Source organism: Stegastes partitus, unplaced genomic scaffold (genome assembly GCF_000690725.1).
Source record: "Stegastes partitus isolate 25-593 unplaced genomic scaffold, Stegastes_partitus-1.0.2 Scaffold374, whole genome shotgun sequence".
Taxonomy (NCBI): domain Eukaryota; kingdom Metazoa; phylum Chordata; class Actinopteri; family Pomacentridae; genus Stegastes; species Stegastes partitus.
In genome coordinates, this window is record NW_007578105.1 from 116,013 (window position 1) to 137,116 (window position 21,104).

Below are 21,104 nucleotides of genomic sequence, written 5' to 3' on the forward strand. Positions count from 1 at the left end.
GTGTCTGTTTGTATGTGTGTACTCTGTTTATCTGTGTGTGGGTGAGCATTTGGCTCAGCGACTGGCATGGGGTCATAGCTCTTACCCAGAAGACAGCAGAGATAAAGCAAGTGGAGCAGCAAGGCCTGTTTGGGTTTAAATTTTGCAAGCAGGCAAATGTCAATCTCATGAATAAGCAAAGCAGGGAATAAAGCCTTCCTTGGTCTCAGTTTGTTTTGAAGTTTGTCCGCATGGAAAACGTCTTTGCTTCTCATTTGGGAATTTCAGCAGAATCCTGAGTGGGTGATTCAGTCAGCGGTGCAGGTAAGTTACCGAACAGGAAGCGATACTAAAGGAGGAGAGGAGAGGAAGAGGAGGAGGAATGAGCAAACTGAGGTGCAAGTAGAGATGAAGGCAGAAAAGGAGTGGAGGTGAAGATGGAGATTGGGGAGATGAAGTCAGCGAAAGGGAGGTGAGGGAGACAAGTCTGCTCTCTGTTCCTGTTTTCCCGGGTCGTGTGTTTTTATATTAATGGCTGAGGTCATGTGTCAGGTCAGGAGGAGCTAATCTTAACTCCCTGGCTGGAGGGCACCTTCAGCCCACGGGGCATTTAGGTATCTCGTCAACCCAACAGAGAACCACCGGGCTCTTCTCTTAGCATGCAAATGAGACAGGAACAAATGTCCCATCACTTCTGGGGCTCCATGTCCCAAAGTGCTTAACACTCTTCCTGTCAACCCCCTCCTCACTCCAGCTGCTTCAAAAACCCCTCGTGCACCTCCCTTGCTCTCTTTTTTTTCCCCTCCCTCTTATGTTCTTTAAATGAGCTTTCCAACTCCACTTCTTTCTCGCAATTCAATTTTACAAGGCCATTATCCTGGGTGTAATGTGGAGGTTAAATATATCGGGGCAGACATTATGTGAAAATAATTAGTGCTAATGAATAATGCACTCATTCAGCTGATGAAGGATGGTTGTCAGGGTAATGGAGTGCAAGGGAGGGGCCCCTCTGACAAATGAAATTAAAATATTTAAACACTGTTTTACGATATTACCAGGCCCTCACACTCTTTCCCTGTTACCTACTCGCTATACGGAGCAGGCCGTCCTCTCCCTGACATGATAGTTGTGCCATTACTCATGCGCAGCATCTGTCTCACCGAAGACAGAACCCAGACACAAAGAGGAAATGTCCCTGCCCGGCACTTTTACAGTACCTCACACCACAGCTAATCATCCCAGCCCTGATAATCACTTTGACGCCAATCTTATTGACAGCTGCTGTCCCTCTGCCAGATTATAGTTCGTTCCCATTATTTATTGCCCCTTCACTCATTCAGCCTCTTACGATCTCATCCTGCGCCCATCATGTGACAATGAAGGATGCGGGTTTTAAATCGCCCAGTTTACAGCGCCCTCCCAGCCAATTGGCCCCCTCGAATCAATAATAGTGGACCAAGCACTCTGTGGCTGATAAATGGTAAAGCATCAACACCATTTCATTAGACATGATGGTTAGAGGAAAGTGCCTTTGACAGGGGACAGAAATCGCATGAACTAGTGATACATGTTGCTCACTGCTTCAAAACTCTGCTGACCCTTCGGATGGATCAGTTCACCCAATTTAGTTAAAAGCATCTCCTCCCTTTGACTTTGGCTGTTCTAGTGCTTTGGTTTGCTCAGGTCGGTGAGATCTCTGCCGCCTCTGTAGAAAAATAGAAGTAAATGGAATTTCATTTGTGTTGCTTACAGCACAAAAAATTATATTCAAACAAGAGTACAACCCTGTTGCAGTTCTGTTAGGCTGTACTTACTCACACAGATAATGCAGAATGCCGATGCTAACACTTACCATCTCAATGTGGTACCTTTGCATGCGAAACAAATACTGATAAATACAAAGTAAATATTTGGTTTTTAAACCACAGTAATGCACACATTGAAATGTTGTTATTAAGTTATAACGGAAGTTATTAGGGCCCATCTTCAAGGGAACATGAACATCTGTATGGCTATCCAACCCATAGTTATGGAAACATTTTACTCAAATCCATGAATAGCAACTTCATGGTGGAATCGGAGGGAAAGTCAGAGGAGGATTCAACCTCTGGGCACCATGAATGTCTCTACAAAATGTAACCGCAGTTTGAGCAGCAGTGGTTGAGACATTTCTGTTTGTCCAAAGCCAGCACTGAAGCTATGGCGCTACATTGAAATTTTAAAAACTGCTGACAGCAAGGTCTTGGGCAAGAGAGTTTTCAAAATGTAATGTTTTAATGCTGTGAGCACCACATCTGAAAATAACATTAAAACATTAAACAGGAAGAAGAAATGTAGACAGTCAAAATCCTGTCCAATTTAACCCCAAACTATTGCATGTCTAGATGCCACTTAAGGCAACACGTTTGTTGTTGTTGTTTTGGGGGTTTTTTGTGTTTTTTTTTTGTTGTTGTTGTTGTTGTTTTTTTTAATTTTGGTGAACTGATTGTTTTTTATTATAAAGGAAGGCAACGAGCCCAGAATGACAGATATATTTCACTATGTCATATCCAAAGGGAGACGTTAACAATATTTAGTCACAAAATGTCGAATTGGATCTCATACTGTTACAAATCATGCAGGTCTTTAAGTCAGGGTTATGTTCAGTTTTCACAGGACAATGGGTAATTTTTTTGTTGTTTTTTTAAAAAGGCTATAAGCACAAAAGTGTGCTGGTCTTTCCCTGGGGCCTTAGTAGAGACAACTAGCTCGACGTACTTGGCCACATCTGACAACTTTATTTTATTAATCTCATATTTTTTGCAGATTGGCGCCATATACATTTGAATTGCAAAACAGACCTAATTATGGGACCCGTAGTATGGAAGCCACACATCAAACAGTAAGTTACAGTAAAAGCCTATGATCCCAGTTGCATTCTCGCTCTCTTTTTTTTATTTTTTTTTCTTCTGTCCTCTGTTGCCTTCACACACCAGAAACACTGATTATAACAGGGACATTAAAAGGGAATTACAGCGAAACAATTTACACTTAATGTAGCAGTCATATGAACGGGGAAGAACGATGGACAAAGATATAGCTGTATTAATAATACATGCTTTAATTAAGCAGCTGGGAATGCATAGAGCAAGATCAAGGCACGGGGAAAGACAGACAATGAAAGAAGAGTGGCGGAGAATGGGGGGGGTGGGGGGGGAGACAGCTGAAGAGAAAGAACTGAAAAGGGGAGACCGAATGACATGGAAAGTGTAAAACAGAGCAGAGGGTAAAAAGCAGAGGAGGGAGGAGGAGGGGGGTTGGAATATGCTGCTGTGAGTTTTCTGCACACCGTGATTCATGGGCAGTAAATATGCAAAGCCTGATGGCCATAAGGCAATCAGAGGAGCGCCACTCATCTACATGTTGCACAGTGGGCTATAATCCATCTGAGGGGCAAGGAATAATGATACCAGGAAGCAGGAATAAGAGCAGGGTCTGTTTATTACCTCAGACAGATCCATAATGCATACAGATGTGAGGGAGGCACGCGGCAGCCTCTGGCCAGAGAACTCTATTGAAAAGTATAGACGGTAATATTGTTTTTAGTTTAATGAAAGACGATCTGATTTAAGCACCTATTAAGGCAAATAAGTCTGCCGTCGTATAAAGTTTTAAAACAAGTGCTCGAGCTATAATGATCACTGACAGAGTGGAGAAGAGCTGAGGTGGATATACAGGGAAGAAGAAGGAGCTAACCTGATCTGACACCTCAAAGGCAACAGCAAGGTCACCAATAAATAATATGGATATTGCAATATGAATGTACACTCATGTAAAGTGAAATAGAAGGTTATAATCTGCTCCAAATGTGCACAGTTAGGACCTTGCCCACCATTAAGACCATACCTGTACAGATAAAAAAAAACCTACCACTGGCAATAAAACTGAGATTTCACTTCTTGGTGTCGTTTGTGTTTATTTTTCTTTATTTGCACAGAGGCTCACATAAACACACTCTCGAACTCAAAGACCTCGCTTTCCCGTCTTCCTCACAGAGGACATTAACACCGGGATCCTACTGGTGCTGGAGTAAGTAATAAATTGTGTTGAACATTGATAAACTAATGCAATTACCTGCAGGGCAAGCAAGTCAGCTAATTTAAAGATACCAGGTTTGTTCATGGGGTGGGAGGCTCAGAATAGGCCCCATGGGTGAAAGATGGCGCCTTTATTACATCTGAGAGGTCAGCTTGGTAGCACTGTATTAGGATTGATCTTTTGATCCCTGCCTGGAACCCCCACATACTGTACCAACCCCATCTGGCTAAGAGAAGGGAAGAAAAAAAAAAAAAAACAGCTTATCTGGCACAAAGGGTTAACTCTGCCAGCCAGGCAGCCTAATTGAGCACCACACATCTCAGCTACACAGCAGAAACAGGAACCTAGAGGGTCGTAACAAGCCAGGCGTGACTTATTCACATAATAAACCAAGCAGATATCTAAATGAGCCATTGAGCTAGCCAGAGGGAGGGAGACCATTAGGCCACGCAGACCGTGGGTACATATTTGTATATCTACAATTGCCCTATCATTTGCATATGTGGCCGGCTGTAGAAATGTTAGACGGTGCTCGTGCCCAGGGGCCCGGTGACACAACACAACAACTTTGTACTCATTCACGGCATCAAAGACTGAAAGTGATTTACAAGAGATTCGGTTATAATGAAAACAAAGCGGTGAGCTCTGCTACATGCCCAGCGCTGACGATATGAAACCCTTGACATGCCATGAATGTTGCTTCACAGTCATTATCTATGAATATAAGTACCTGACAGATCTCTAGCACGGTATATTCTTACTCTTACTGTTCAACCTCAGGTAGAACAGACCTCACCTGCCAGGCTCTCTGCAAAATCTTAACCATTTTTTTTTAGATAAGATACAAAAAAGTTGCCAAATCTTTGAGATTCACAGTAGTTTGTTTATCAACTGGGGTCATATTTGAGATATAATCAGTAAATATAAGCTTAAAGGAAACATTTAACACTGAAATGATGTGCTTATTTGGCTTCTTGCTGAGGTGAAAAGATTGATACCACTCTCATGTCTGTCTGTTAAATATTAAGTTTCAGCCAGCAGCCAGTTAGCTTCTCATAAAGGCTGGAATCAGAGAAATAGCTCAGCTTGGCTCAGTCTTAAAGGTGGAAAAATCCCACTTCCAGCACCTCTAGAGCTGGTTGATTAACACGTATTCTGTTTGTTTAATCAGAGCAAAAAAAATGAAGCATAAAAACAGCAATTCACAGTTTTACCAAGGGTTATGTGCCTGACTATTTCTTGGCCACTTACTGCTGCTGGCAAAGAAACAGTCTGGCACATAACTTCCTTCTTAAACTACAAACTGTTGTTTTTGCACTTAGATCTCACTTACAAGAGCAAAGCAGGCATGTTTCCCAGGATGTTGAACTATTCCGTTAATGCTACAGTAGGGATCTAAAGTTTGCAAATTATAGTTGACACAAAGCTGATTTTAAGACAACTCAACCTGAGCAGTTTAGAATTTGTTGATTACATGTATATTTTTCATTAAATATAGACCTTCAGCTGCATTATGGGCCCTATAGCTGCGATGGTGGCCCATAAATGTGGTCTCGCTTTTTGTTTGTGTGTTTTCATAAAAAAAAAAAAAACTAATAAAGACACTGTAGCATCATCAGCTTTCTAACTGTGCTGCAGTAGTCCCCGACAAGATTTGTGTTTTTCATTCAATCCAGGCACATTTAATTAAAGCTGTGAATCAAATTATTGAATGAGGTCTTTTCATTGAAGTATTTTTAACATGGTTAAATGAGGTACTTGTTTTGGTATTTTGAGACAGTGTTTGGCCTCTTTTTCTCTTAAATGAAGACTATTTTTTAAATGGATTAATACATCTCAGACATGCACAAAGCAACACATGAAGAACAGATGTCAGAATATCCAAACAGTTTTGCAAATACAAGATGTTCACATACACTTATGTAAATAATACAGGAACACGCTGGAAAACACAGAACTTGCATCAGTGATGTGTTATTCTGGACTCGTATGCGTCTGTTGTGTTATTCAGTTTAAACAATAACACAAGGTTATCACTAATCAGCAAAGTCTCGTTGTAATGGGTCAAGGGTCAGCCTTTAATGTGACCTCTGACACATAATTAAATTGCCATCTTTAACCTCAGTTACAACCTGTCACGGAGCATCGGATTACATGCTGCAAATCACTGCGGCAATCAATGGTGGCAGAGACGGCAGGGGGAGGGTCCTGCAGGGTCCGTCGGTGTCCGCGCAGAGATTATCTTTAATGAAGTTGAACTGTACAGTGATCATGTTAGTGTATAGTCTAATTAGATTCAGAATGACGTACAGCAACACACGGTTATCCAAGGAGACTGCAGATAAAGCATCAGAGAGCCGCTTGCTTTGCTCATGTCACTTCCTTCCACTGTAGTCATGCATATTTTTTTACGAGTTACCTTTGCGTGTGATAGGAATGGCTTCATGACATGTTGTACAAACATGAGCAGTTTTGGGGGGATTTAAATGCCTTTTTTATGGAACTATTCGTGGAATTGCTACAGGTGTAAATGAACGAACGATGACTGATCGGTTTAAGGTCCTATTATGGCACATGGTCATTCACAAGAACACAATGTCATTGTTATCGGTTAGATATGTCAGAATGTGAAACATGTGGGTGCCCCAGTAGCTCAACTGGTTAAGCAGGTGATCCATGTAGTGGCAAGGATCAAGTTCAACCCACAGCATGATTCGCTGTATGTCCTTCCCCACTCTTCTCCCTACCTTTCCTGTCTCTCTTCTACTAACCTCTGCAAAATCAGCCAAAAAAACACAACATAAAAAAGAAATGTGTGACGTGAAAAAGACCTTTTTTATCAAGTCACTGAAGCCCAATCTAACACATACACATGCATTATTTAAAAGACAGCTTTTTTTGTGCTTTTTGACCTTTTGCCAACACATGAATTCAGTTTTAGGTCACTGAAGACTTTTGGAAAATTATATTTTAAACATTGGAGTGTGTACCATTGTCTCCTTTGTTTACATCAGGCAATTCTGTGCATTGGAAGAGACGGCAGTGCTGGTGCTTCAGTGGTTACACATAAATGTGCAGCGTCTCTTCCACCACATTAACAGAGACGTTGGAATCAGTCAACGTATTTGATTCCCCCATTCCTCGATGTGCTGCTGTTGGTATCTCACCGGAAGCGTAGTAATTTCTTTCAGGCTTCTGATTGGCTAAAATAGCTTTAGGGCCAAGGTTATATTGCCACCTTTTGGCCTGGCATGTTCCTTACAGAGTTACAAATGTTGTTTTTGCATTTTAATGTGAATGAAGACAACAAATGGAAAACACTGTTGTAAAAACACCCATGTACATGTGGACTAGGCCAATACACATTTACAGTGCTCAAATACTGTATATTCCTAAGCAGGAATTTAAAGTCCTTGTGTTTTAACGTAGTATTGTCGTTGAATAATGTATTGTTTATACATTAACTTGACAACTGTATCTACTGATGAAATTTCAGCGAAAAGCAAAAACAATCAATGTACAAAACACAATGCTTTGCTAGAGATAAAATCAGTTTATCTCTAATTAGTCCCACCTTGACCAAATACAAGATTAAAATGTTGCTTGCAAAATTATGTGTCGGTTAAAACACTCCATTATAATTTTTGTCATCAGTGGTATATTGGATATATACCAAGACATACAACATATTAAGTACTTACCTGGACTGAAGAAGTCCATGTAGGTAATGCAGACAAGAAACTAAAGGACACAAGAAGCAAAGTACCAGAAAAAAGCAACAATTAGAACTACAGAGAACAAATAATGATACAAATAAAATAATGAGCAGCAAATAACCAGAGGTCACAACTCGGGTGAACTCATTTCCTGGCCAGCACCATTAAAGACAAAGAACAGACATTTATAAAACATGAATATAGACGTAAATTGTAATAATTATTTACATTAATGAAACTTGATAATAACTATACTGGGGGAAATGAGCAAATAAGAGGAATTGGGATCTTAAGTAGGAATTTACACCGAAATAAACTATTTCTCAGGTTCCTGGAGGCCTGTCTGCACATGTAATGTATTTGGAGAACATCCACCCCCAAAAAAAGCAACAAAAAAAAAAGGTGTTTTGAATATATATTCCAGAGAGACTAAGACAAAAAAGTTAAAAAATAAATAAATAAATAAAAATTCAGGCTCTACTTGCTCCAAGCGGCGCCATGTTTTCACTTGTAAACAGATTAGCTTCAGCTCTCAATGACTGAAGGAGGTTTATTGGGATCTGCAGGTTCAGGGCAGCCATGTCTTGATTAATCGATGGCGTTTCCCTGCGAGCAGAGTTGCCTGTAACCTGTGGTCTTCAGACAACGTTAAAGGGCTTTGTTAGGTCTGGCACAGCAGCATTTCCCAACAAACTGAAAACGACGGAGAGGGATTTTTTGTGTTTTGTGTCACAGCTGAGTAATAACAAAGATTTCTTTCATGTAATACTAAAATTTATCGGTGACGCTTTACAACCGTGGCTGTCATCCTCGCATGTGCACTGATTCCACACCAAAACTGCAGCTGGCGTTACAGCGGGGGGAAAAAATGTGTCCCTAAACTCAAATAATCCTGAATGACTATGCTGATTATGATTTAGAGGCTGCTAGTTTTGTTTCAAACTGTGCCTTGCTTTGTGGCCAGGGGCCCTGCGTTGTTTAAAGGGTTGTCGGGGTATAAATACTAAATTAATCATGCTTTGGCTCAACTTGCTAGGGACTGAAATTTGCTTATGGAGGCCCATGATCACATAAAATATTAATGACTTTACAGAGAACTGGCATTGTAGCGATGGGGGCAAGGCGCGTGAAAGCGCATAGCAGCGTGTTGGGAGGGGTCACTGCTGATTTTGAGGTCAGAAACACCTTCATCATATCTTCACTTTAAATGAATATACAGTAAGTGACCAAGATGTGAAGTTTGCACATCATCCATCTATTAGGATGAATTTTGTACGTCTGCAAAATTGGTTAAATTGGTATTAATTGGCATGCAGCAGTGTTTTTGTGTTGTGTGAAAATGCAGCAATAATATTCAAATGAATCTGAATACATTACAAGCGTGTATGTTTTGCATTTTCCAAGTTGTTGTATATCTATATGACCGACTTCTTGAGGCCCTGGGGGCTTCAAAAAGACATTTTCACTGACAGACAGCAAATCTTCAAAAAAGTGAGACTTTGAACAAATGCATCCCTTTCTTCCAGTTACTTTCAGTTTCATCTGCTATGTTCATACACAAAAGAGAAGAAAGGAATCAACATTATGGCAGCCTATTCCAAAAGTTGATGCCATTTGTCTCCTTGACACAAATCAGAAAGTAAAGACTGAGATAATGGATGACGTGCAGGCTGTAAACTTGTTATCCCATATTTTCAGAGCTCACACAGAGCACAAGAACATTCTCGGCCCACCGAGACACAAAGGGGAGGCAGAGCTCTGACATTCCTGCATGCTGGTCACATCGCCACAGAAGCCGCTGCAGACGTCATGAGACACAATCCTACATTTTCATTCATTTGTGCAGCTGCTCCACCACCTGCATTAAATCATTAACATTAAATGTGTCAATCAAACCGATAACATGACATTAGAAGCTGCTGGGTTTTTACCACGACTACAAAAGCGTGCAGGTAAATCTGCGACCGCTTGTTTGATCCAAAAAATTATGTTTGTGCGAGTTTGGTGGCACCACAGTAGGCAAATGAGCCAGCAGGAGGGGGCATTTAACACTCCCATACTGAGAGACGGAGGGATGAGGGGAGGTATTTTTGGTGGCGGCGCAGGGGGAAAGGGTTTACATGATTTCTCACAATTATCTCCGCAAGGCTGACAGGCACCAGGGGTGGCCGAGGAACAATGAACTGGCGGACACTGATTGGGTTATTTGTTCGCTCTTATTCGAGGCTGAAGGATTGTGGCGTTCCTCGCTGCAGGTGTAACCCCTCACAGAAGGCATAATCCCCTTTAGCCACTCACACTCACTGATGGTTTACAGAAAGCAAAGGGTGAACGGTTGTAAAGTTGTCACCTATGTTAGGTGGGCAGGCAACTCAAATTAAAGACATAGACCTGCTAAACAGAGGATGTTTTGACAGAGCATGCCAAGAAAAGTACAGGTGCAACAATTAATAATGGTCTGAATTCCATTTTGCTGCTTCAGTTTCAGATTCCTGGTGTTATAAATACTACTCACTGTTTACTGATTTACTGGGACATTTCAACTCAACAGTGTGAGCAGTTTAACAGCTGTGCTTTTCAAACTGTAACAAATTATGAGAACTGTACAATAAGAGTGACAGAATCCTGAAACACAGGTAAAAGTAAGTGGGTTCTTTTGGAAATGGTAGTTTGGTATTTTACATTGCTTGACCATACAATGACATTCCTTGCACAAAAAATATATATTTGACACATATTTGCTGTTATTGACAAGAAACGTTTTGTAAATTAAGGAATCGAAAAATAGCTATATACACACTAATTACATTTTTAAAACAACATGTTTAGTTTTGTTAAGCTACAGATAATAAACTTACTGTTTATTTATCATAGAAAAAAATATTTACAAAAAGCAGAATTTTTGCAAATAGTAATTTTTCCTTTAAGAATGTGAGCATAAATTATATTCTTATATTTAAATCCCCCCAAAAATGTCATTATTTGATTTTTTTAAAACATTTTTTTGTTTGTTTGTTTGACTTTTTTAACATTACAGTATTTTACATTTTTTTTGTTTGTTTGTTTTACATATTATTCTGGCATCCTTGCTGACATTTTAGTTTTTATGGAATTTTTTTTTAAACTTAAAATATAAATTAAAATTCTGCCGATTCAGTGAGTGCTGATGCCGTGTTCATGTCATATGGGAGGAAAAGCTTCCCACAACTTGCAAGCATTCATGGAGTCAGGACAGTTGCATGACAAGTGTCTTGCAGAAACTACATTTTCATATCAACTCTTTAGTCACTGATGCTTAAAAACTCAACTCTGTGTATCAAAGGTGGGAATTTAGACACTTTTTCAGTGAAAATAATTTCCTCATGCCCTAAAATGACTTAGAAGTAACTTTACACCACTGCTTTGTAGATCTTAAAATTCGCTGCCTCTCTTTCCACTCACTCCTCCCCATTCACTGCATCTAGAGCACACCAGCTTGCCGACAACACTGTGAAACCACTCCGTATTACAGTGGCAAGTTGTAATATTGAAGTAATTCAGCCAGAGACTTTCCAGCTGTGTCTACAAGTGGAAACTCATGGTCAACGGCTTAATGTACAAGTATTTGTTGCATTTCTTTTACCTGCAGACACGGGACACCTCACCTTGCAGCAAGCAACTGTAACACAGAATAAGCAAACTGAATCTAAAATTTTTTTTTTATAAAAGGTTTGTATTTAAATTCAGCAGCACTTTAAATAAACTGTAAATACATAACATATTCAAGTATTGAAGCCATATGGATTGGGAAGAGGTGCAGCTGGACTTTGTTGACAGCTCCTGCAACAAAAGAGCACAAGTGATCTTTGTTACTTTTGAATAATCATTTACATCATGTATTTTTCATTCATCCCATGCAAAGGCAATGATTACATTTTGCATTATGCATTCTTACCTTAGCATGAAAATCTGTGCAATATTTGTTTACCTTACCGATCCTGAGCATTAAAAAAAAATGTAAAAAGTTGTTGATAGGATTGTTTTTCAGGATTTTTGCTCTTTAGGTGAAGAGGAAGGTTTTTTGTTTTTTGAAATGGTCTTTTTCAACTCTTTTTAGGAGTTTTCTTTTTTTCACTGCCACAATGGTTTCATTTTTTTGGTAATTTTTTCTTTTCTTTTTTTTCTTCTTTTTTTCTTTTTTTTTTTTGGTTAGGCAGGATGTTTTGAGACCATTTCAATTCTTTATTTTTTGTACAATTCAAAGTAAAGCCAAAAACTGAGAAGCCAAGCTTTCATACAAATCACTTAAATCCATACATAAAATATTTACACAAAAAGCATTTAAACCAGTCAGTCTAATTATATTCTGCAAAAGCTATGGTCTGTCATTCAGTTAAATTACAACACAGGTTTGTTTTTTTAAACTGAGAGTTCATCAAATGTGTCTTTAAGTGAGCGACCGTCACACGTCCAGACAAAGTATTTGCATTTTGTGACCGAAAAAAGAAGAAGAAAAAAAAAATCCATTTCTACATTAAGAGCATTAAAAAAATTCAACATTGTTGCATCTGGTTTACACATTAAAATAATCAAACTCACACATGGTTCTTCTGCCAGTTACATATGTGTTAGGGGGGGAAAAAAGTCTAGCCAAAGTGAAATCTGCCAATAAACAGGCATCTAAACGTTATAAAGTTGCTGGATTGTTGCTTCTCCTTCACACCAATGAAACCAGGCGGAGAGCGTCTGACTGAGCTTCATCTGCGCCAGGAACGAGGCTCGTTGTCGTCTTCTTCCTCGTCATCATCCTGTAGCAATGCATCGTCATACAGCGACTCTTCTGGGTACTGAAAAAAAAACAAAAAACACTGAGATTACTGCTGGTGATTAAAAAGTGAACAAAAAAAGGCAATTTAAAGTATAAAGACCTTTTATTGCACAGAGTTCTTAAAAAGTCTCAAGAGGGTCTAAATTCTCAACCTGAGAGTATCATCCTGCAGACAGACCAACTGTTTAATGAAAGTACGAGTGGCCGTACAAAAGCCACAAGACAGTCTTTACTGTAATGTGTAATGGCTCCCTCTTGTGTCCTATAAGTGCAAGACAACAAGAAATAGGTATTTAATAAGCTCTACTGAGATAAATCTGAAGAGGATATCTTCACTAAAGTAAATATTTCTGAGAGGATCTTTTATGCCAGCATGAAATCACAGCACTGTAAGAAATAACCCCTATCCTGAAGGCTCAGTGTCTTTCTATCTCCAGAGAACCTGGGAGACAATCAACATCCCCGATCTGCTACTGAAAGGTGCTTATAAATGAGAAATAGCCACAAACCTCATCCTCCTCTGGTTCTGCCTCATCAGCATCCGCAGTACTGAGAGCCGTGGCTGGCTTATGCCAGGCCAGGCGTAAAGTCTGGTTGTTGAATCTCGCTCCGTGAAGAGCCGCCTACAGGTGGACGACACAAAGACAACAGACGGGGAGAAAGCAGGTGCGTCAACAACAGGCTTAACCAAAGCTCTTTCTGCTCAGTCCATGACAATTCAGTACAGAGCACAGAGTACAAAATGTAGGAAACAAATTTTACGATTTAAACGTGAGACAAATCAAGAAATCCATCACCTGTTCAGCCTCCGCTCTTGTCTTGTAAGTGATGACCACAGACAGGTTGCTTTCATCAATCTGGCAATCTTCGATCTCTCCAAATTGCTTCAAAATTGCAAAAAAACAAAAACAAAAACAAAACATTTTGGTCACTTAAAAAATTGGAAAAATCTTTCATGGATCTCATGCATATGATGTACAACTCTAAACCTTAAGTTACATTATTTTTATGTTAAAGGGCTGTTTGTTCAACAAGTTTCTCAGAATACTACAAGTGTGTTATAGTTACTCTCACTGTTTGGCTAAATTTCAGAATATACAATTGGGTACAAGTAATATAGCTGTTAATACCCAAACATACTCAGAATATAGGGTGGACTGAACAACCCATGCTCATTATACCAAAGCATATCTGTTGCACTTCTAGACGACTGCAACAATGAATTTATATTTTTAGTTTTTACTGTTAGTTATTCTGGTTTTTGAGGACTGAATCACTTTACCGCCGAGTAAAAGTTAACATACAATCTAAAGTAATTTTCATGTAGCTACTGTGTGCTAATGACTATTACCAGATTGGAGCAAAGTGAGACACTTTAACACCTTCTCAGTTGTATTTAGAAAAAACTTTGTAATTGTGTGTTGTTGCATCATTGGTCAGTTTCCGATCGCAGTTGTAACCACCAGAGGTCCCCAAAGAGTCTTCTGCTGCTCAACAATTGCAAAGTGATTATAATTCATTGAATCAATGTTTCTAAACTGAAAATGCTGGCACTGAATGTCCAGCCCTACGACAGGCAGCACTTTAACAATCCTCTGACCTCCCACCTACAGCTGCTTTCAAAACATCACATTGGTTCTCTCGTGGGGTGATGTAGTTATAAATTAACTTACAGCAAAGTGTGGCAGCAAGTCGACACGGTCTGTGTCAGCGTAACCAGAAATCTCCAGCGCTCGTGGTCGATGGTCCACGACTGCATGCAGAGGTACACCTCTTCCCCGTCCCCTGGTTCCCCTTCCGCGAGCCCTGACGGCACCGCGGCCTCGAGCGAGCACGCCCCGGCCTCGTCCAGGTGACAGGAGTCCCCTTTTAGCCGCCTGAAAGAACAAAGACCAAAACAGAGCACATGCTGTAAAACACATAATTGCAGCTGAGATGAGATTCCAACAGATCATTTGAAAATCCAAAAGTAAGAGTGCCCTCAAGTGGCTGCTGTGTAAGCAGCATTTTTACCCTTGATTTCAAGCTTGTGAGACAGTTTTCTCTTTCAAGTTTATTTCAGTACCTCAATTTGCAGCTGGGTGTATTTGATCTTTAACATAGCAGTGTCCTCTCCAGCCTGGCTCTTCTTATACAGGTCCAGCTCTGCATCCAGCAGTTCTTTCTGGGCCTGTGTGTGAGTAAAAGCTGGTTAAATACAACACGATAGCTATACACCAAAATGCTCCCGACCTACCACTAATGAAAACTACAAAGGAAAGCAAGGAAGTTTACGATCTTTGTATGCTAGATAAGCTGATAGAGCAAAGAATCATAATCCATCAGGTTTTTATATGTAGAGTTTTGTGCAGAGGCAGCTAGGACAGCAGCAGCTGGGATAAAGCACTACCTGAGCCTTGCTTTTGGCTGTTCGGAGCGGGTTGCTGCTGCTTGAGATTCCCTTTATCTCCTCTTGCAGTTTGGTGATGCTCTTGGTCAAGGTGCCTAAAGTTTCCATGATCTTGGCTTTATCTTCTGCCTTCATTGCTTTGTTCTTCTCAAGTTTGGATATCAGCAACTGTGGAGCAAAAAATAAAAAATAAACAACAACATAGAATCATATAATCATATACCTAACTTTTGTTTGCACTGCTTCCAAACATATGTACTTGTATAATTACAAAACAGTTGTGGTGAAAAGTCATCATTTTACTTTTTTTTTTGTCATGTCACCTTAAATGCAGAAACAGTTTACCACTACGTCTACAGAACCAGATCAAAACAGAGTCTAAAGATTGACTTAGGGGCATATTATGAGTCAGACTTCTTTTTCAGCACACATTTTAAAGTTGAATTTTTGTATGAGGAGGCAAAATCTCAAATTTGAATGTACTGAAGCATCTATTCCAAGTCTTTCTACCTTCTGTGTCTCGATGTGCTTTTCCAATATTTCCTGCTTCTTCTTTCTCACGTCCTGCTGTAGTTTCAGGGCTTCCTGTGAAAGTAATTAAAGAAAATGATCAGGTGGATTTTGGCTTCTTTTCAAAATCTTTCCACTCCCTTTTTCCCACCATTCTATTATTTTTCTCACCTGTTTTTTCTTCAGGGCTTCCTCTGAGGTCCGCTGGGCTGCCTTCAGAGCAGCAGGATTGTATACAGTCTTTGTGAGGCCCATTGACGTGGAAAATACCTTAAAAGGTGAAACGTGATAGGACACAATATTTACACAATGTGAAAGACAAGGAGAGAAATTCCAAAATAAAATAAATAAATTTAAACTCAGAGCACACACTTACTTTTTCAACAGGAGCTGCCGGTTTGGCAGAGAAACCTAAGCGGTCCTTCACTGACAGTTTAGAAGGATTCTGCACAAACGGGTGGGGAAAAAAGACATAATGTTTATACACACCTTGTGCAGATTTTGACAAGTATATGGAAAAAGCAAGATCACCCACACACACACACCTGTGTGGCTACACTGGAATCCTGGGAAGGCTCAGAGTTTGTAGGGAGCATGGGTCCGAGGCGATCTTTGACAGACTGCTTCAGAGATGTAGCTGAAGGCTGCTGAAAGACAAAAGGGGGTAAGGGGTCACATTATAGTGGCTTTAGGGAATCCCTTTTCATAATTGTTTAAGCCCCTGAACCCCAAAACCTACTGATGGGTTTAAAGGGCAAGGTCTTCTTTGAAAAATCACCAAAATGACAGAATTTTTTTTTTCACTGTTTTTAAATTTATTATGTCTGTCCTTCAGTTTCATGAGGAAAATTAACCAGTCCTAATTTCAAAACAGTGATGTTTCATCAAACTCATCTAATTCTACATGTCTCATTTTAAAAATTGCCTTTTTTATGATTTATGGCATTATAACTGAACAACAGACATTTTTGAATTCTATGTACATCTAACAACAGTTGTGTTGTTTTAATGCATGTGCAGGATTTTATATTGCAGTGGAAAAATGTAAATCCAAAATAAGTAAAAACATGACAGGAGCAAAAAAAATGCCTAAAGACAGTGTGAGCTTCAGTGGGTTGAACTTCTAGATTTTTTGTTGCATTCTAATTTTAAATGCATCCGTATCAACTAATGTATTTACTGACTTTTTATGTCTCCTGGAAAGACTCATAAAAACAATCTGTGTACTGTAAGTGTAAGGGACGGCAGTACTGGCATGAAAGCAACACGTTATTTTCAAGGGGCACAATGAACTCAAAGACAAAACAATGGAGTCGAGTGCCTTTTTTTTTTTTTTTTTTTTTAACAAACTAACAGAGTCACCCTTGATTAGGTTGTTACATTTCACGCCAACCGTGCAAAAACAAAGCAATCTGTGGATGTACTAAAGTACACTCTGGTTTAAGTTGATGATGGTCGAGGAACTGGCATCTCTGATGCCTCTTTAACAGGTTCAGCTACTCAAGAGAAAGCTGCTGTATGTTTCCAGACAAACAGCTAACTTTAAAAGAACTAATATCAAAACTATAATTGTTGTGTCCACCACCATTGGCAAAACAAATACACAACCTGTTAAAAGTCAAGGCATTTGCTGAAACTAATCTTTTCTATTTCTTCATATAACAAGTCCACAAAATGTAGAACACCAATAATCATAATAAATCAACTTGGCAGCACATTAGCAGTGATAGTTTTAATGTGAGCTTTTACCATGGCTGGCTGTGACTGAGGCTGCTGCTGCATGTGGGACTGGCCCTGACCATCACTCCCATCATCCCGAAACCAGTGTACCCTGATGAAACGGTTGTTGAGCACAGCCTCTGTGCTTTGCATAGCCCGCTTGGCCTCGTCTGGAGAGGCAAACTGGATCAGGGCACCTTCTGGGTCATTCTGGAAGGCCACCTGTTAAAAGAGATAAAAGAAAAGTACTGTGACGGTTACATTAACAATGATGCCAACAACAAAGATTCAAGCACTAACAGGGTAATTGTATTCGTTAGTTAACCCTGACACCAGAATCATAGAAATGTAAAGTCCACATATCAGCGACCTATTAAACTACATCCCTGACTGCACTACAAAGCAACTATACATTTTACTAATATAAAGCTGAGACTTTCATATCATAGCAACACAGTGGGGCTGACCTGCAGGTTGACGATAGTGCCAAACTTGCTGAAATGTTCATTGAGTTTGCTGATGTTGTTAAGCTCGGGGGGAATTTGCCGAACAAGCAGCTTGGCGTTCAGGGAGAACTGAGGTCTTTTGTGGAAGCCCTGGTGGTTGGGTTTGTTAAAGTTGGGTCTGAGAAGAGAAGAGAAATTATTAAATAATGTGACGAGAATGGTATTAAAACATAAAATTGTCAAATGTATACAATATGTCAAAATGCAGCAGATGACTGCTATTTTTAGAACACAGAAAAAAGGGTTTCTTACTTGTCAAACCAGGGTTTCTTGGGGGGCAGACCTAAGTCATGGGGGATACCAGGCCTCTTCCTCGATTCAGATTCCATGACAATCCTCATATTGTTGTTAGGAATCTTTTCTGGTAAGGGACAAACACTGACAGATCAGTTCTGAGACTACAGCGCATGGCTGCAGAGTAGATTACAATTCTAGGACAAAACTTTAAACAAATACAGTGTCATGTACTGAATACTGGTATTCTCCTTGCTTGTGAAATAGACTGGCTAAGCATTCCAGCTGCAGAAGATAAAGTATATACACAATTTAAGACAATCTATTTGGATGGTTTATTTCATGTGAACAATACCTCTATGCGGCTGGTCGATATCCCCCATTGTGAGTCCAATCAGGTTGGGTCTCTGGGCATTGACCCGGTGGCGATAGATTGGCCTCGAAGTATTGGTGATGCTGGGAGCCTCAGGATTGTACACATCTGACTCATAGTGGTCTAGTCAAAAGAGAAGAAACCTTAACTCATAAAACTGTTCATCAAGGTGCATTAAGTTTGATTTGTGATACAAAATGAAATGTGTTACTTTAAAAGACAAAAGAGCCATTACCAGAGGTGAAGAGTGGCGCCGAGGCCTGGGGGAGTGAGGAGCGCATCCCAGAGGTGACAATGGTGGGAACAGAGCTGGTGATGGAGTTGGGAGGAGCATCCATGCCTGCCGGTTGCAATGGAGGAAGTGGAGGAGGGGGACCTGTGTCAGATACAGTAAAAGTAAATACAAAATCTTGAAGAATAACAAGTTCAAGCAAAACACTAACCAGTCAAACCAATTTCATAAATCAGACACGTACAGAACTGTTTAGCTAATCAACTGTTCACCTTTTCTTTTCTCCTGTGTTAAAGATACTTTAAGTTAACCTTTCCGTTATTCTTTTGCTGTACAGACAGTTTCAGTTTCAAGCATCAACTTTCAACATTCTGACAGGATGCATGCTTGAATGCAAGCTGCTGGTGCCTCAGCAATGCTTCACAAATTTAACTAATTTACATCCACTCCAAGTTGCCCGTGGATTTATCATTACACCTAGTAACATATACCTACACGGTCAACACGGCATAGGTCTAATATGCAGGCCATTGCATTAATGGATAGACATGCACATTTGAACGCCTGCGTGGCTTTAGTAGTTACTTTAGGAATTAGGAGGTCGTGCTCTGTATAGAGTTATGGAAATGCATCCATGCACACAAAAAATAGGATGTGACTGGAAATACCCTGGTGTGGACAATGAAACCAAACAACTTCTGTAATTAGGAAAATCACAGGTAAATATTTAGACTTTCATAAAGGAATCCTACTTTCACAATAAAATAATATCCCCAACAGCTTTGATGAAGCTCAAACTCAACCTAAGGGCAGCTGTGATGTAACAAGTGATTTAACTGTAGCTTCTAAAGTATGACTCTGTGTGACAACTCACCCTTCTGAAGTAAAGAAAAGTAAACCATATCATTTGCTGTTAGATTTAGACCAATGCTGTCCTTGACACTAATAAGCTTGCTGTTGGTTTAAGTTAGTTTAAGTTTCTTGTTTATTAGTAGCTCCTTAAACCTCAGTGTACTGTCTAATCTCATATCAAATATGGTAAATGTGGCGCAGATATCGTGGCTTTCTGTGTCACTGTTGTGGATGTGTCTAAATGAAGTCATGAATGACAGAATGCCATCACTTTACCAGATTGATGAAGAAGCAATGTGACATGTCCCATGTCTGAACAGTGGCAGACAAAAACATCATTCTAATTTCAGTGCAATATCAGAATTCCTACCTGCAACTGGTGGAAGGCTGGGTGGGAGGGAACCTGGTGGGGGCACAGGGGGCCGAAGGTTCACAGGTGGGGGGTTCATGAGAGGTGGAGGAGGCGGGAGGCCTGGGGGTGGCTGTGGTGGCTCCACACCTGGGATTGGTGGAGGTTGGAAGGGCAATATACTGGGCAAATTGACATCTTCCACGACAACTGGGTCACTTCCATGATCGAAAGGACACATGTCACCTCGCATGCAAAAGCCCTTTTCTGAAAAACGACAACATGTAGAATATGAAACATAATGAAAACAGCCAACCTACACAACTTTACTGGAAGAAAAGTGTCATCAGTTTTCTTTACCGTCATAGTCACGGCATCGCTTCCTCTGAGGGGGTGGTCTGTTAAAAGGGACTCGGTCCACAGGGTGCTCAGGGCGGAAGTCCGACCAGCTCTCAGTGGTGTTGTTGCTGTGATGATGAGTGGGAGCGATAACGGTAATGGTGCTGCTCAGTGTTGGGACGGGGAAGTGTGAAGTGGCTGCTGTGGAGACGAGGGCTGCTGGGTTGTAGCCATCACCGCTCTCTGACCTGTCCATTCGATCATGATCATACTTCAGCTTTCCAGAATCCCTCTCTGTGAATAGACACGTAAAGAGCTCATCATGGCATGAACTACATTTAAAAACTTGACCTGTTTACATATTACAAAACTTATAATTCTGTTTTGATGGTTTTGTCCTCAGCTGATCCATCTGTCCATATCCAGTCTTCTTTTAGTCAAAATTGTCTACTTCTGACAAGCTGTCTGAGTTACTATTACGATAGCTTCCAGTCCAAGTGCTTAGTTCAATGCTGATGTCATTTTATACAGTAAAATTATTCATAAAATTTTGTGCAATTCATCAATAAGTTGAATATTGTCAGCAATGAACTGATGTGAACCTGGGGTGTGCCATCACATGTTAAGAGAGCAGTGTTTCAAAACTTGAGTTAATCAGGATCTCACCTCTACTTCTGCTTCTAGATCGAGTTCTGCTGAGGGACCTGCTTCTGCTGCGTTCTCGATCTCTATCTCTGTCCCTGTCTCTGTCTCTATCCCGGTCTCGCTCTCTGTCACGGTCTCGGATACGGTCTTTGCTCCAACTCCGGCTACGGCTGCGGCTACGACTGTAAGTGCGGCTGCGACCTCTTCTGCGATTGTAGCGATCACGGTAGGAGTCTCTCCTGGGTGGGTTGCGATCATAATCCCTCTTCCTGGAGCGATCGTCTCTCTTACGGTCATCGCCTCTCCTTAAAATGTAAACAAAAGCATAACAATTGGTAAAAAGATAACACAAAGACACACAAGACATAGGGTTAAAC

The 21,104-nt window shown here is 40.3% G+C and overlaps 1 protein-coding gene across 1 annotated transcript in view; it reads right to left on the minus strand.

Annotated features, from left to right (window-relative positions):
* Window positions 1-11,902: 11,902 nt before the first annotated feature.
* The window catches only part of rbm26 (RNA binding motif protein 26), a 10,474-nt gene continuing 1,272 nt past the window's right edge, over window positions 11,903-21,104 (minus strand). The window contains exons 5-22 of the mRNA XM_008284794.1: window positions 20,749-21,036; window positions 20,104-20,376; window positions 19,765-20,010; window positions 18,546-18,686; window positions 18,293-18,433; window positions 17,956-18,064; window positions 17,665-17,821; window positions 17,228-17,419; window positions 16,024-16,125; window positions 15,855-15,923; window positions 15,650-15,748; window positions 15,479-15,553; window positions 14,969-15,136; window positions 14,645-14,749; window positions 14,253-14,456; window positions 13,377-13,463; window positions 13,089-13,202; window positions 11,903-12,598 (exon numbers count right to left, since the gene is read on the minus strand). Coding sequence (XP_008283016.1) covers window positions 12,509-12,598; window positions 13,089-13,202; window positions 13,377-13,463; window positions 14,253-14,456; window positions 14,645-14,749; window positions 14,969-15,136; window positions 15,479-15,553; window positions 15,650-15,748; window positions 15,855-15,923; window positions 16,024-16,125; window positions 17,228-17,419; window positions 17,665-17,821; window positions 17,956-18,064; window positions 18,293-18,433; window positions 18,546-18,686; window positions 19,765-20,010; window positions 20,104-20,376; window positions 20,749-21,036 — 2,660 coding nt within the window. The 3' untranslated portion in view covers window positions 11,903-12,508. The remainder of the gene's footprint in view (window positions 12,599-13,088; window positions 13,203-13,376; window positions 13,464-14,252; window positions 14,457-14,644; window positions 14,750-14,968; window positions 15,137-15,478; window positions 15,554-15,649; window positions 15,749-15,854; window positions 15,924-16,023; window positions 16,126-17,227; window positions 17,420-17,664; window positions 17,822-17,955; window positions 18,065-18,292; window positions 18,434-18,545; window positions 18,687-19,764; window positions 20,011-20,103; window positions 20,377-20,748; window positions 21,037-21,104) is intronic.